This window comes from Mirounga leonina, unplaced genomic scaffold, assembly GCF_011800145.1.
Source record: "Mirounga leonina isolate KUSES-001 unplaced genomic scaffold, KU_Mleo_1.0 Mir_126, whole genome shotgun sequence".
In the NCBI taxonomy this organism is placed as follows: Eukaryota; Metazoa; Chordata; class Mammalia; order Carnivora; family Phocidae; genus Mirounga; species Mirounga leonina.
The window spans coordinates 28,367,206-28,379,787 of record NW_023270314.1 but is presented as its reverse complement, the minus strand read 5'-3'; the positions used below and the strand labels follow the sequence as shown (position 1 = coordinate 28,379,787).

Genomic DNA, 12,582 nt, shown 5'->3' with positions numbered 1-12,582 from the left:
CCGCAGGGCACTCAGAGCCAGCAGGAAAAGCTCCCTTCTGGGTAGCTTGGCTTCCACCCACCTCTGAGCTCTGCGCCTGCCCCTTGGGAGGGGTCAGACTTGGCCTCAGAGCTTGGTCCTAGCAGAGGCTCGGGTAGCCCCAAAGATCTCCAGCCTTCTCCTATGCTTCCCTTGGCTTATAGGCATCCTTGGCCACAGAGTTCTCCTGCCCATCCCGGGATCCCGGGTCTGCACTTCGAGTGGCCCATATTCTTGCTCCAGGCTTTCAGACCTAGCTAGCCAGGGAAAGAGCCTGAATCTTGGGGTGCACAGACCAGAGCAAACCACCTTACGGAGTTCCAGTGGCAGTGAAGGGGTTAGGCGCCACTGCGCTCCTGCCTGACTCACCCTCCCAGCTCTAACCACTGTGGGCTATTTTTGCCAGAGAGGGGCCCCAGGCTTCCCAGCCGCTCCCCCCGCCCCTGCCAGACCGCAGCCCAAGGCACGACTGGCCCCGCGCACCCGAGGCTGGCACGTTGACTCAGAGACAGGCCCCCTGGGGAAGCAGAGCCACGGGGCCCGAAACCCACAGCCACAGTCATCTCTTCCTTGGTGGTGGCCCTGCAGCTCTACTGGGCAGTCAGCCTCCAGTCTGTGCTGCTGCAGGGCCTGCCCTGTGCTGCAGGGGGCGCTGCTGTCTGGGGGGCAGAGCAGTCTGAGAGAGATCAGTGACTTTTCATCCGCGGCATATGATTTACTAACCACCTTTATGTGCCAGGTCTGGAGCAGGCTGGGGAGGTAAAAGTGTCATGGTTCCCGACACTGGACAGCTCTGACCAGAGAGGGTTGCTTTTCTTTGCTTTCTCACCTCTGGGGGTGGGGGAGGAAGAGAAATAGCCCTAGAACTCCTGCCTCTCTTTCCTGTTTAGACGCCAAGACCCAAACCATGTGTGGCTTTTGAGGCCACTGGGATCTGTAAGCCATATCTCAGTAGCTTTCATCCTTTCACCTGGATTCAGTGACCCTGGCCAGCATCCTTGTCCTTCCTGCACGTCAGCCTGGGACTCCACCCAGGTCCCTGGAGGAAGGGGATGAGGTTTCCTATGCCTCTCTTCTCCCATGGGCATTTGTATTTCTCCATGGGTCTCTGGACCTCCCTCAGGTTTCCGATCGTTACTTCTGATTCTACCCTTGTCAGGCTGTAGAACAGTCAGGTGCCAAGGAAGGGCCAAGGTCAGAACTATTACCATAGACTCCAACTTCTCAGTGACTCCAAGGCTCCCCACGCTGGTCTATCCCAAATCCAAGGACCCACACTCCTGTTCTCTCTCCATGCAGAAGCCCAGCTCTGGGACAGGAGGCCACAGGCAGGCAGACTGGGTGGCCTGAACTGGCCCCCAGTGCCCTTGGCCCGACCGGCTGGCCTGAGCACTGACCCGCAGGCGGCTGGAGGGTGGTGGAGCAGGCGGGGTCTGGAGAGGGCTGTGGGTACACACCCATTGCCTAATACCCCAAGCACGCGGCCAGCTCCAGGAAAGGGGAGGGGCGGGAACCAGAGAGACCTTGACAGGGGTTGGGGCCATGACAGGAGGGGGAAAGTGAGGGGCTGTCATTACTTTGGGGAGAGAGTCGGAGCAAGCTGGTCCCCCTTCCCCTCGATGAGAAGACTGGAGGGCTGCCTTCCCATCATGGGGATGGAGGGTGTAGCAAGAACAATCTGGGAAGATCACTGGGGCCCTGGAGGGCGGGGGTCAAAGAAAAGAGTGGGGGCCCCCCCGGGAGATTGGGGGATCGAGCAACTGAGGCGGTGGCTAAAGCAGAGCAAAGCCTCGGGAACCTCCTCCTCCTCCTCCCCTCATGTTTGCCTTGGCCCGGGGTCCCGGGTGACTCATCTATTGCTGAGCCGCTGATAGGGGCGGCCAAGCTCGGGGAACCCAAATTATAGGCCCAGGAGGGATGGATGCGCCCTCGGCGGTGAGCTCAGCTGTGCTGCCCACCCTCCGCCTCTCACGCCTTCTTCTGCAGCACCGTAGGCCACCACCCGGAGGCACCAAAGGGTCTGCAGCCCAGCTGCATTGGACTCCTGGGGAAACCCCCAACACTTGAGCAGTTAGCCCCAACAAATCTGTGGGATTACCATAGACAACTTTGCCCCCTTCTCTACCAGAGGCTGATGGCTTCCCAGCACGAGGAGGCAGTGCCGCCTGCTGGTGCTTCAAAGGAAGGTAGGCTCCTCTGCCCACAAACTCTCAGCCCTGGTCCCCTGCCTCCTCCCCACACCCCAGCAACAAGGGAAGGCCCCTTTCCCCTCCGCCATCTCTCTCCTGTTCCTATTCCAGAGAGGTGGTTTGCTACTGATTTTCTACTTCAAGCCTTTAAAGTTATCCGTGGTCAAAGGTGATAGAAAAATATAGCAAGGTAAAGGAGATAGGTAGCAGGATTCCATTTTATATAGGGGGATGAAAAAGAAAGTGAGCGAACAAGCCCATGGAGATATCTGAGGAAGGACATTCCAGAACACAGAAAAGCAGGTGCAAGGATCCCGAGACAAGAATTTGCTTGGTATGTTCAGGGAATCAGCAAGTAGGCCAGTGTGACCAAAGGGAGGAACCCACAGGGGAGAGGGTGAAGTTAGACAGTGAAGTTAGAGGACGAGGAAGGAGCAGGGTCAGAGCATATAGGGCCATGTAGGCCACTGTAAAGATTTCACCTTTTTCCTTGAGTGAGATGGGGAATCCTTGGAAAATTCTGAGCAGAGGAATGAAATGATCTGCCTTGGGTTTTAGAAAGCATGGCTCTGGCTGCTGGGTGGAGAAGAGACTGTGGGGGGCAAAGGTAGGAGTGGGGAGAGCTACCAGGAGGCTAGTGCAGTAATCCAAGAGAGAGGAGGTGGTGGCTCTGACCAATGATGTAGCAGCGGTGGGGTAAGAATGGGTCCGAGTCTGCAAATATTTTAAAGACAGAAGGACAGGATTTGTTGATGGGCTTGATACAGAGTACAAGAGAACAGATGGATCAAGGACAACCCTAAAACTCTTGTCATGAGCAACTGAAAGGATGGAGGTGCCGCTTCCAGAGATGGGGCGACCAAAGAAAGAGCAGGTTCGGAGGGGGAAGAATCATGCGTTCGAGTTTTGAACAGGTACATTTTGAGAAGCTTATTCAAGTGTTAGATGTGCAAGTGCAGAGTCCAGGGCCAGAGGTATAAATTAGGGAACATGAGACTGGATGGTTCACCAAGAGAGTGAGTGTAGACTGAGAAGAAAGTCCAGCTTGAATTGGGGCACACTCTGAAGCTTAGAAATTGGTACACAGGGTGGAACCTGATAAGAAGCCTGAGAAGGTGAGCAGCTAGTGAGGTAGGAATGGTGTTCTAGAACCCAAGTGAGGAAGTATTTCAAGAAGGAGAAAGCGTTCCTTGGAGGTTAATTAGGATGAGAACCAAGAATTAACCATAGAGCAACCAAGAGGTCATGGATGATTTTGATAAGGAGATGTAGCAGGTTCAAAGATGTGATCAGGATGGAAAGAGAGAATAAAGAAAAGAAATTAGTGCTAGTGATTAAAACAATCCTTTTGAGCTTTGCTGTAAAAGAGAGCAGAGAAACGCGGCAATCTTGGGAGGTAATGTGGAGTCAAATGAAGCTTTGGCAGTTTTAGATGGGAAATATTACAGCATTTTGCATATGGATGGGTATGATCTGGTACAGAGGTAAACTGAAGATGCAGGAAAGAAACAGAGGACAACAGACAGAGTGATGATTTTTTTTAAAGATTTTATTTATTTATTTGACAAAGAGACAGACAGGGAGACAGAGAGAGAGAACAAGCCGGGGGGGTGGGGGGGAGGAGCAGAGCCACAAGCGGACTCCCTGCTGAGCAGGGAGCCCAACCTGGGACTCTATCCCAGGACCCTGAGACCATGACCTGAGCCAAAGGCAGACACCCAACAGACTGAGCCACCCAGGCGCCCCCAGAGTGATGATTTGATCTAAATAGAAATTTGGGCCAGGGCACGCACAGTGTGACCCAGAATTAGAGACCTCCCCTCCCGCTCTTCCCCACTAGTCCTGGTGGGTGGAATGGTGGAACAGAGGATACTCGCTCCTTCTTTTCTTTCTTTCCACCTCTGCTTGTCACCAATGGCCACAGACAGGGCTTCCTGTCTTCCAGTGCATCTCCGGCCTGCATGGGGTTTTATCCATCCATAGGCCAAAAGACATGACCCAGACAAGCTGCCCATAATTGTCTATTTACTTGAGCCATCTCTACTGGGTGCCCTCTGGAGAGATTACTGGCTTTTGGACCTGGGGAGGATGCTGGGCCAGTACACATTGTCCCTCGGGGTCAAAGCCTTGGAGGGACCAGGTACAGTGGATGGGGCAATAGGCCTGGGAAGGATGTCGCCCTCAAAAATAACCACCCTCAGGCTTCATTTGGGTTAATCAGCATCTCACTTAAAATGGAAGTGCTCCAGGAAGATTACTTAAACTCATCAGACATGTACTCCTTAGAGTGATTTCCCCACCTTGAAGGGGATACCTGGTTATTTCTGAGACTTGGAACTCTTCAAGATCAAACCTGGGTACATACTCAGTTAGAAAGTACCCTGAAGGGCACCTGGGTGGCTCAGTTGGTTAAGCGACTGCCTTCGGCTCAGGTCATGAACCTGGAGTCCCTGGATCGAGTCCCGCATCAGGCTCCCTGCTCGGCAGGGAGTCTGCTTCTCCCTCTGACCCTCCCGACCCTCCCCCCTCTCATGTGCTCTCTCTCTCAGTCTCTCTCTCTCAAATAAATAAATAAATAAAATCTTTAGAAAAAAAAAGAAAAAAGAAAGTACCCTGAAGGTGGGGGAGATGAAAAAGAGAAGATCCAAAAGGGAGACAGAAAGATCCTAAAGATCAATTTTATTTATCTGTCAGTTTTGAGATGGGCCCATTGCTACACACTCAAACAGCTCGTAAAGTGGAAAGAACATGGGTTTTGAGTCAAAACGATCTGAGTTTTAATCTGGCTCTACCGTTTATTCATTTTTTTAAAAAAGATTATTTATTTTAGAGAGAGAGTGCGCGCTCAGGGAGAGAGGCACAGGGAGAGGGAGAAGGAGAGAAGGAGAAGCAGACTCCCCACTGCACATGGAGCCGACACAGGGCTCCATCTCAGGACCCTGAGATCATGACCTGAGCTGAAACCAAGAGTCCGATGCTTAACCGACTGAGCCACCCAAGCACCCCCCCCCATTTATTCATTTTCTAAAGATTTTACTTTTAAGTAATGTCTACACCCAACGTGGGGCTCCGACTTCGAATCCCAAAATCAAGAGTCACATGCTCCACTGGTTGAGCCAGCCAAGTGCCCCCATTTATTAGCTGTGTGGACCTTGGACAACTTCTTAATCTCCTTTTTCCTCTGTGAAGTGAGAGAGAGGAGAGACTTGAAGGAGGAGATCTTCCCTCCTTCCAGGGGCCATCTGTGTGTGCTGGGAGGGCACGATAAGCAGGCTGGCAGTGCTCCCTATGCCCCATAGAGGGAACAGCAGCTACATCCTCAATAGGAGGCCAAGGGTAGCCTTGAAGCTGAGTTGGAGTCCCTGGGAGAAAACAGAAAAGTGTACAATGGAGGAGATGCTTGCAAGCATTTGGGTATCTCGATGTGGTAAGAGTAGAAAGAGCCAGCTTTGGAGGAAGACAGAAACTAGACAGAAAAATCCAAAAAGAAGCAGACGCGTGGAGGCACAAGTTCTCTATTCTGGGGTCAGTTCAGCAAGCAGCTCTTCTCTTCCCAGCCCTCCCTCCTGCACCCATACACACGCCTGCCATCTACTCCACTGCCCTTCCTGAGCCTAATCCTCAGAGACTCAGCCACTCCAGGCCTTGTCCATCTTGATGCTGCCTAGGTTGCCGGCTCAGGCCCCTCCCCTAGTGACGTGCACAGGTTGACACATGCCACGGGGTGACACACCATAGGATGACACAAGGTATACATGGCGAGTGTGACACATATATGCATATTTAATCTCCCCACGCACACATACTCATCCACCCATCCACCCACCTCCACACACAGTTCCAGACACTCCATCTCTCAGTCAATCATCTGGGTCTTTCCCGACGGTAGCTACCACCTCCTTCCCCACACATAGATGATGCACTGTCCCAGGTGGTGGCTGGGACAAGATTACTCGATTGATCCCTTCTGACCTGAGCTAAATTCCAAGATTCTTTGGAAAGGTTTCTAACATCCCTCCTCCAAACACGGAATTTCCCTACATGAGGACACACATGGGTGTACACCCTCAGGACACACTCACACATTCGCATATGCATTCGCATTTGCATTGTCCCGCTTATACACACGCGCGCCGCGCGCGCGCGCACACACACACACACACACGCAGTCACTTGTGCACGCCTTCCAGCCCACAAACACAAACTGCCGCTGTCCCTGGTTGGTTTCTCTCCACAGACAGGCTCTGTTTGGTGAACTCACCCCCCACCCCCACCCCCACCCCCGGGATTTCACGACCCCACCCGCACCCTCAGACTCCCGCTTACCCTTCCCTGTCCAGCCGTCGGGGGCGGGGCGGAGTTTCCTGGGAAGGAGGCGTCTCCCCGGAGTCGCCGCCCAGAACGACAGCTTTCCTTGCCTTCCTCTACTCAGGAGTGGGGAGAGAGGGGACGCCAGCGGAGGCCCGGGCTGACGTCGAGGGGACAGCCCCACGGCCGGTGGTGGCGAGGCGGCGGGGCTCCTGGCCGGCTCTCCCCGTAGCACACTATCGCCGCGCCCCCTGGCGGACGCTGGTCCCCGACGGGCTCCGGACGCGAGGAGGAGTGAGGCGGGCGCGCGTGGGAGGGCGTCCCAAGGGGAGGGGTCGGCGGCCAGTGCAGGCCCGGAGGCGGGAGCCACCGGGCAGGGGGCGGGGGTGAGCCCCGACGGCCCTCCCGTCAGCGCTCGCCTCAGACGGGCGGGAGCCACGGCCCCGCTCGCTGCCCATTGTCTGCGCCCCTGACCGGTGCGCCCTGGTGCCACAGTGCGGCCCGGCGGGGCAGCCTCCTATCGTCACTTCAGCCAGCGCCGCAACTATAAGAGGCGGTGCCGCCCGCCGTGGCTGCCTCAGCCCACCAGCTGGGACCGCGAGCCATGCTGCCCGCCGCCCGCCCCCAGGGCTGTTAGAGCCAGACTGCGAACTCTCGCCACTGCCTCCACCGCCGCGTCCCGTCCCACCGTCGCGGGCAGCAGCCAAAGCCGCCCCGACTTCAGCACAGAGCAGGCGAGGCCGGGCAGGCCATGGGGCACTGGGCGCTGCTGCCCGGCTGGGTTTCTGCTACGCTCTTGCTGGCGCTGGCCGCCCTGCCCGCAGCCCTGGCCGCCAACAGCAGTGGCCGATGGTGGTAAGTGAGCTGGTGCGGGGTCGCCACTGGTCCCGGGGCGCAGAGCCAGGGGCCAGCCCCAGACAGCTCCCACGCTCTGGGATCCGTCCGCTCCCTCCACCGCACTGACTTGCTGCGAGACACCGAGGGGCGCTCTGGAGCGCAGCTGCTCCAGAGAATCTAGTTCGGATGAGGTGGGGTGAATGGTCCGCCCGCGGCGGCCCACGATACTCCAGGCAGGGAGCCCATTCCCATCTAGCACCGCCCTTCGCCCGTGAGCCCCAAACCCAGCCTCACGGTGGTAGCCACACCACAGGTTTCCCTGCCTCGGCAAGCGAAGGGCCAGGCTGGCGCTCAGAAAGGAGGCAAGAAGAGGGTGGGACTCCTATGCATTTCACGCCTTGGGTGGGCATGGACTCCAGGCCAGAGCCGCCCGGAAGCAGCCTCTCAGAGCCAAGGTGGACATCTGGTCTTCAGGTTTCCCATGCCTCCCCTGTCCAGTCCCCAGACCCAGGGCCCCGAGTGGCCCTGCACAAAACTCTGGACGCCCATTCCTTTCAAACTACTGAGCCAGGGAGCACGGAGTCTTTACCTCATTACTGATCTCCTGCGGCTCTCTCAGGCAAATAGCCCCAGGAAGAGGGCGGGATAGACACGACCTTTTTGCTTAGGGTGCAGGTCCCCATTCCAGAGCTTGAGCTCCTATCATGCATCTCACCAGGGGCATCGTGAACGTAGCCTCCTCCACGAACCTGCTGACCGACTCCAAGAGTCTACAACTGGTGCTCGAGCCCAGTCTTCAGCTGCTGAGCCGCAAACAGCGGAGGCTGATCCGCCAGAACCCGGGGATCCTGCACAGCGTGAGCGGGGGGCTGCAGAGCGCGGTGCGAGAGTGCAAGTGGCAGTTCCGCAACCGCCGCTGGAACTGTCCCACGGCTTCGGGGCCCCACCTCTTCGGCAAGATCGTCAACCGAGGTGGGTACCCAGGAAAGCGACGTTTCCGGGACCAGGGGAACGCAGGGTCACCCGCAGGGCAGGGGCGGGCGAGCGCAGGGAAAATGTCCCCGGCGCCCGCAGGGTTACACGATCAACCCGCCAAGAGCTTCACGCCCAGCGCCAGCTCTGGGCCAGACTCGTTCTACCAGGCGTTTTCAAGCCGTGCACCTTGGGCGCAGAGCTTAGCTTTTCTGCGCCACTGCCCGGGCAAAAGCGAGTCCTAAGTCGTGGACGCTGGCTGGCCACCGCTTTCCCGGCCCCTCTCAAAGGCGCCCGGGCAGCGGATCTCTGCGAGAGTGTCTCGCCTCCAAGCCCAGCAAGGCTCCCATCGCCGACACACGGGCCGAAAGTTTGGGCTGCGGAGAGATTTTGACAGTGTAGAGTTCTTCCGCTCCCCTCTTTTCGGTTTATCTCTCTGGAGCTGCCCCACTTCCACTGAGGAGCCAAGTGCGCCCTGAGTCTCGGGAGCGCGTGATTACAAGCGTGGACAGGGCTGCGTGCCCACGCACGTGCTTTCTCTAGGAGACCAGCTTCCCAGCACAGCCGGCCGCCTGGCTCCCAGGACTCCAAGGGCGCAGTCGGGGCACCGGACTCAAGGGTCCCGAACCCTCCACAGAGGAGGCTGGCCGCACCCCCGCGTTACCTCCTCGCTCATCGTTAGCTCCCTTCCCTCACAGGCTGTCGAGAAACGGCATTTATCTTCGCCATCACCTCCGCCGGGGTTACGCATTCAGTGGCACGCTCCTGCTCAGAGGGCTCCATCGAGTCCTGCACGTGCGACTACAGGCGGCGGGGGCCTGGGGGCCCCGATTGGCACTGGGGGGGCTGCAGCGACAACATCGACTTCGGCCGCCTCTTCGGCAGGGAGTTTGTGGACTCCGGGGAGAAGGGGCGGGACCTGCGCTTCCTCATGAACCTCCACAACAACGAGGCGGGCCGCACGGTGAGCGCGCTTCAGGGGCTCTGCCTGCAAGCGGAGTGGCAGGGATCTCCGAGGCCCCGAGCAGGGGCTGACCTCGAATCTGGGCAGTAACAGACGGTGATAAGGCCAGGCGTCGGGGCAGGGAACCAGGAGAGGACGTCCAGAGGGTGCTGGGGGTTTGGAAGGGAAGGCAGAGAATGGAAGAGAGTGGCGGAGGGCAGGGAGAACTGGAGAGGTTAGGAGTCAGGCAACCCGTGGAATGTATCGCCTACAGCCCCTCCGTTGTAATCACTGAAAAGAAACGAGGCTTGGAGGCCGGGGCCACTGTCCGGCGTGGAGGAGAGTCGGGCCCGGTGTCCAGATCTCTGCGCGACATTTCGCGCCTCCCTTCCCCTTCCTCCCTTCCGCCTTCGCGGAGGTCCTGGCAGGGTCCGGGAGGAGGCGGTATCTGGGATGGTGGCTCTGGCTGTGACCACCCTGGGACACCCTTTCTTCCCCCCCCCCCCCCCCCCCGCTTCCTCCCAGACCGTGTTCTCCGAGATGCGCCAGGAGTGCAAGTGCCACGGGATGTCGGGCTCGTGCACGGTGCGCACGTGCTGGATGCGGCTGCCCACGCTGCGCGCCGTGGGCGACGTGCTGCGCGACCGATTCGACGGCGCCTCGCGCGTCCTCTACGGCAACCGCGGCAGCAACCGCGCCTCGCGGGCAGAACTGCTGCGCCTGGAGCCCGAAGACCCCGCGCACAAGCCGCCCTCCCCCCACGACCTGGTCTACTTTGAGAAATCGCCCAATTTCTGCACGTACAGCGGACGCCTGGGGACGGCCGGCACGGCGGGGCGCGCCTGCAACAGCTCGTCGCCCGCGCTGGACGGCTGCGAGCTGCTCTGCTGTGGCCGCGGCCACCGCACGCGCACACAGCGCGTCACCGAGCGCTGCAACTGCACCTTCCACTGGTGCTGCCACGTCAGCTGCCGCAACTGCACGCACACGCGCGTACTGCACGAGTGTCTGTGAAAGCCCGCGGCGCTCGCGCCCGGGAGCGCGCTCCTCTCGCGCACCTCCAAACAGTGCCGCACACGCCCCCACCCGGCCCCTCCAGCCACGCTCGGCGGGATTCCTGCGTCCGCCATCATTTCTCCCACCTCCTCCTGCCTGCGGACTCCTGAAACCACTTGCCTGGGCCGGCACGAACCCTCTTGCCATCCTGACGGACCTGCCCCGGACCTACCTCCCTCCCTGTCCCGGGAGACCCCTTGTTGCACTGCCCCCTGCTTGGCCCCGAGGTGAGAGAAGGATTCGTTCCCTCCCCCGTGGGGGTCAGCTGCTGACCGTGTGGCTCGGCCTCCTCCACCGCGCCGGTGACCTCCTTGCCTCTCTCCCTCGCCTTTATCCTCAGTTTTTCTCCAGGTCCGCTCGTGCCCTTCCCATTCTCCTGCCAAGGGCTCAGACCCTGAACACACACCTGGGCATCGGGGCCTTTCTCCTCCCCACCTGCAGCCGAACCAGGAGGTGCCAGGGTGAAAGGGCAGCTGTGGTGATGTGGAAAATGAGGTTGGGGGACCCAGCCGAAATACCCCCATTCTCCCAGCCTCTGTCATGGAGCCACTGAACAGCTGTGAGCCATGCCTCCCTCGGGCACCTCCTACCCCTTCCTGTCCTGCCTCCTCATCAGTGTGTAAATAATTTGCACTGAATCGTGGATACAAAGCCACGAGTTTGGTTGTTGTAAATAAAACTATTTATTGTGCTGGGTTCCAGCCTGGCTTGCAGAGACCACTTCCACCCCACCCCACCCCACTCCTCTCCCTTCTTCTCTCCTTTTGCTCTCCAGCCTTTTTTGCTCCCTCTTCTCCTCTCCAATTTCTCAAAGATGCTGTTGCCTACCGGAATCAGTATTTCCTTGCATTGTAGCTATTAGTGGCTCCTCGCCCCCACCAATGTAGTATCTTCCTCTGCAGAATAAAATCTCTATTTTTATCGATGACTTGGTGGCTTTTCCTTGAACCCAGAACACACCATTGCTTACTTCTCTTAAACAAATAGGATATGTTGTTGGGGGACTGGTGTCCTGGCCCTGCAAGAGGACCCTAAGGTTCTGACCCTTGGATGACCTTAATGAGGCCACTGGGGATCCAGGTCTCCAAAAGAACCTAGTCAGGAGCCAAGAGACCCTGCAGGATTCTTCTTCCTATTCGAACACCAACTGGCTGTGTGATATCGGGCAAGTCCAAACTGCCTCAGTTTCATCCCTTGCTAAATGGGGATTAAACAAACAGACAAACAAGCTCTGAGCCTGCCTTTCCCATCTGGAGTTGTGAAAATAGCCACAACTGAGTGATAGCCATGACCGTGTTGTGAGAAGAAACCAAAGAAGAAAGAGAAATCCAAGCAGAAAAGGTGTTGCTGTAGAGCTTTTGGTCCCTGAAGCCTATTTGCTTCACCTGTGGTCAGGGCATGGGGCGGTGGGGAAGGCACGTCCCTCCCCAAGACAAGGAAACACCTTATTAGGACTCCAGCTCCCAAACCTGGGCTCGGGAGGATCTAGGTAACATGATGGGTTCTAGTCCTGGACCCAAAATCTCAGGGATGATGGTTGGGGAGCAGAAGGGAGCTGGAGGGCCGGAAACCAAACAGAGGCTAGGGCTTAAACTGATGTAACCAAACAGAGGCTAGGGCTTAAACTGATGTAACCAAAAGGAAACCCAAGTATGGTCCATAACCGAACCATTAAGTTAGCCATTCCCATAAAGAGCCTGAAAGAGGACTGTTACTAATAACACAGATACTTCCAATGCGCACATTCATCGGAGTGGGCAGGAGTACTAATCCTGCCCACACCCTAAACCTATCTCTAACCCTAATCCTCTCCCCATCCCTAGGTCTAGGTCTAACCTTAGCCTTAACCCTAACTTCAGACAAACACTAACCCCTTCCTAAGCTCTAATGCCTATCCCTAATCCTAACACTTTCCCCCAGGGGAGGACCTAAAAGGCAGGGGGAGCTATGAAGCACCCCACCCCCTAAGGGCAACAACTGATCCCAGACGACTGGAGAATTTCCCACTCTCCCCAGGACTCTTTTACTGTTGTTGCTGCCTCCCACCTCTCCCTGGATATGTGAACTCTGACCCCTGTTGGCCTTTGGGGTATGTGTGGGGGTAGGGGAGTGGAGCCAGGAGCTGCTCAACCCTGCAACGGACATCCCTTTCCCTTTCTCTCCATCTGCCAAGCCAGCACCAGCTCAGCTCTGATGGGCAGTGGAGGGGGAGGAATAGAAAACTTATTGATCCAGAGTAGAAGACACCTCATAAGCCTT

The 12,582-nt window shown here is 57.4% G+C and overlaps 1 protein-coding gene across 1 annotated transcript; it reads left to right on the top strand.

Annotated features, from left to right (window-relative positions):
- Positions 1-7,266: 7,266 nt before the first annotated feature.
- On the top strand, positions 7,267-10,281 carry WNT1 (Wnt family member 1). The gene is made up of 4 exons (XM_035002039.1): positions 7,267-7,370; positions 8,071-8,324; positions 9,023-9,288; positions 9,793-10,281. The coding sequence occupies exons 1-4, from the start codon at positions 7,267-7,269 to the stop codon at positions 10,279-10,281; spliced, it is 1,113 nt and encodes a 370-aa protein (XP_034857930.1).
- Positions 10,282-12,582: the final 2,301 nt, after the last annotated feature.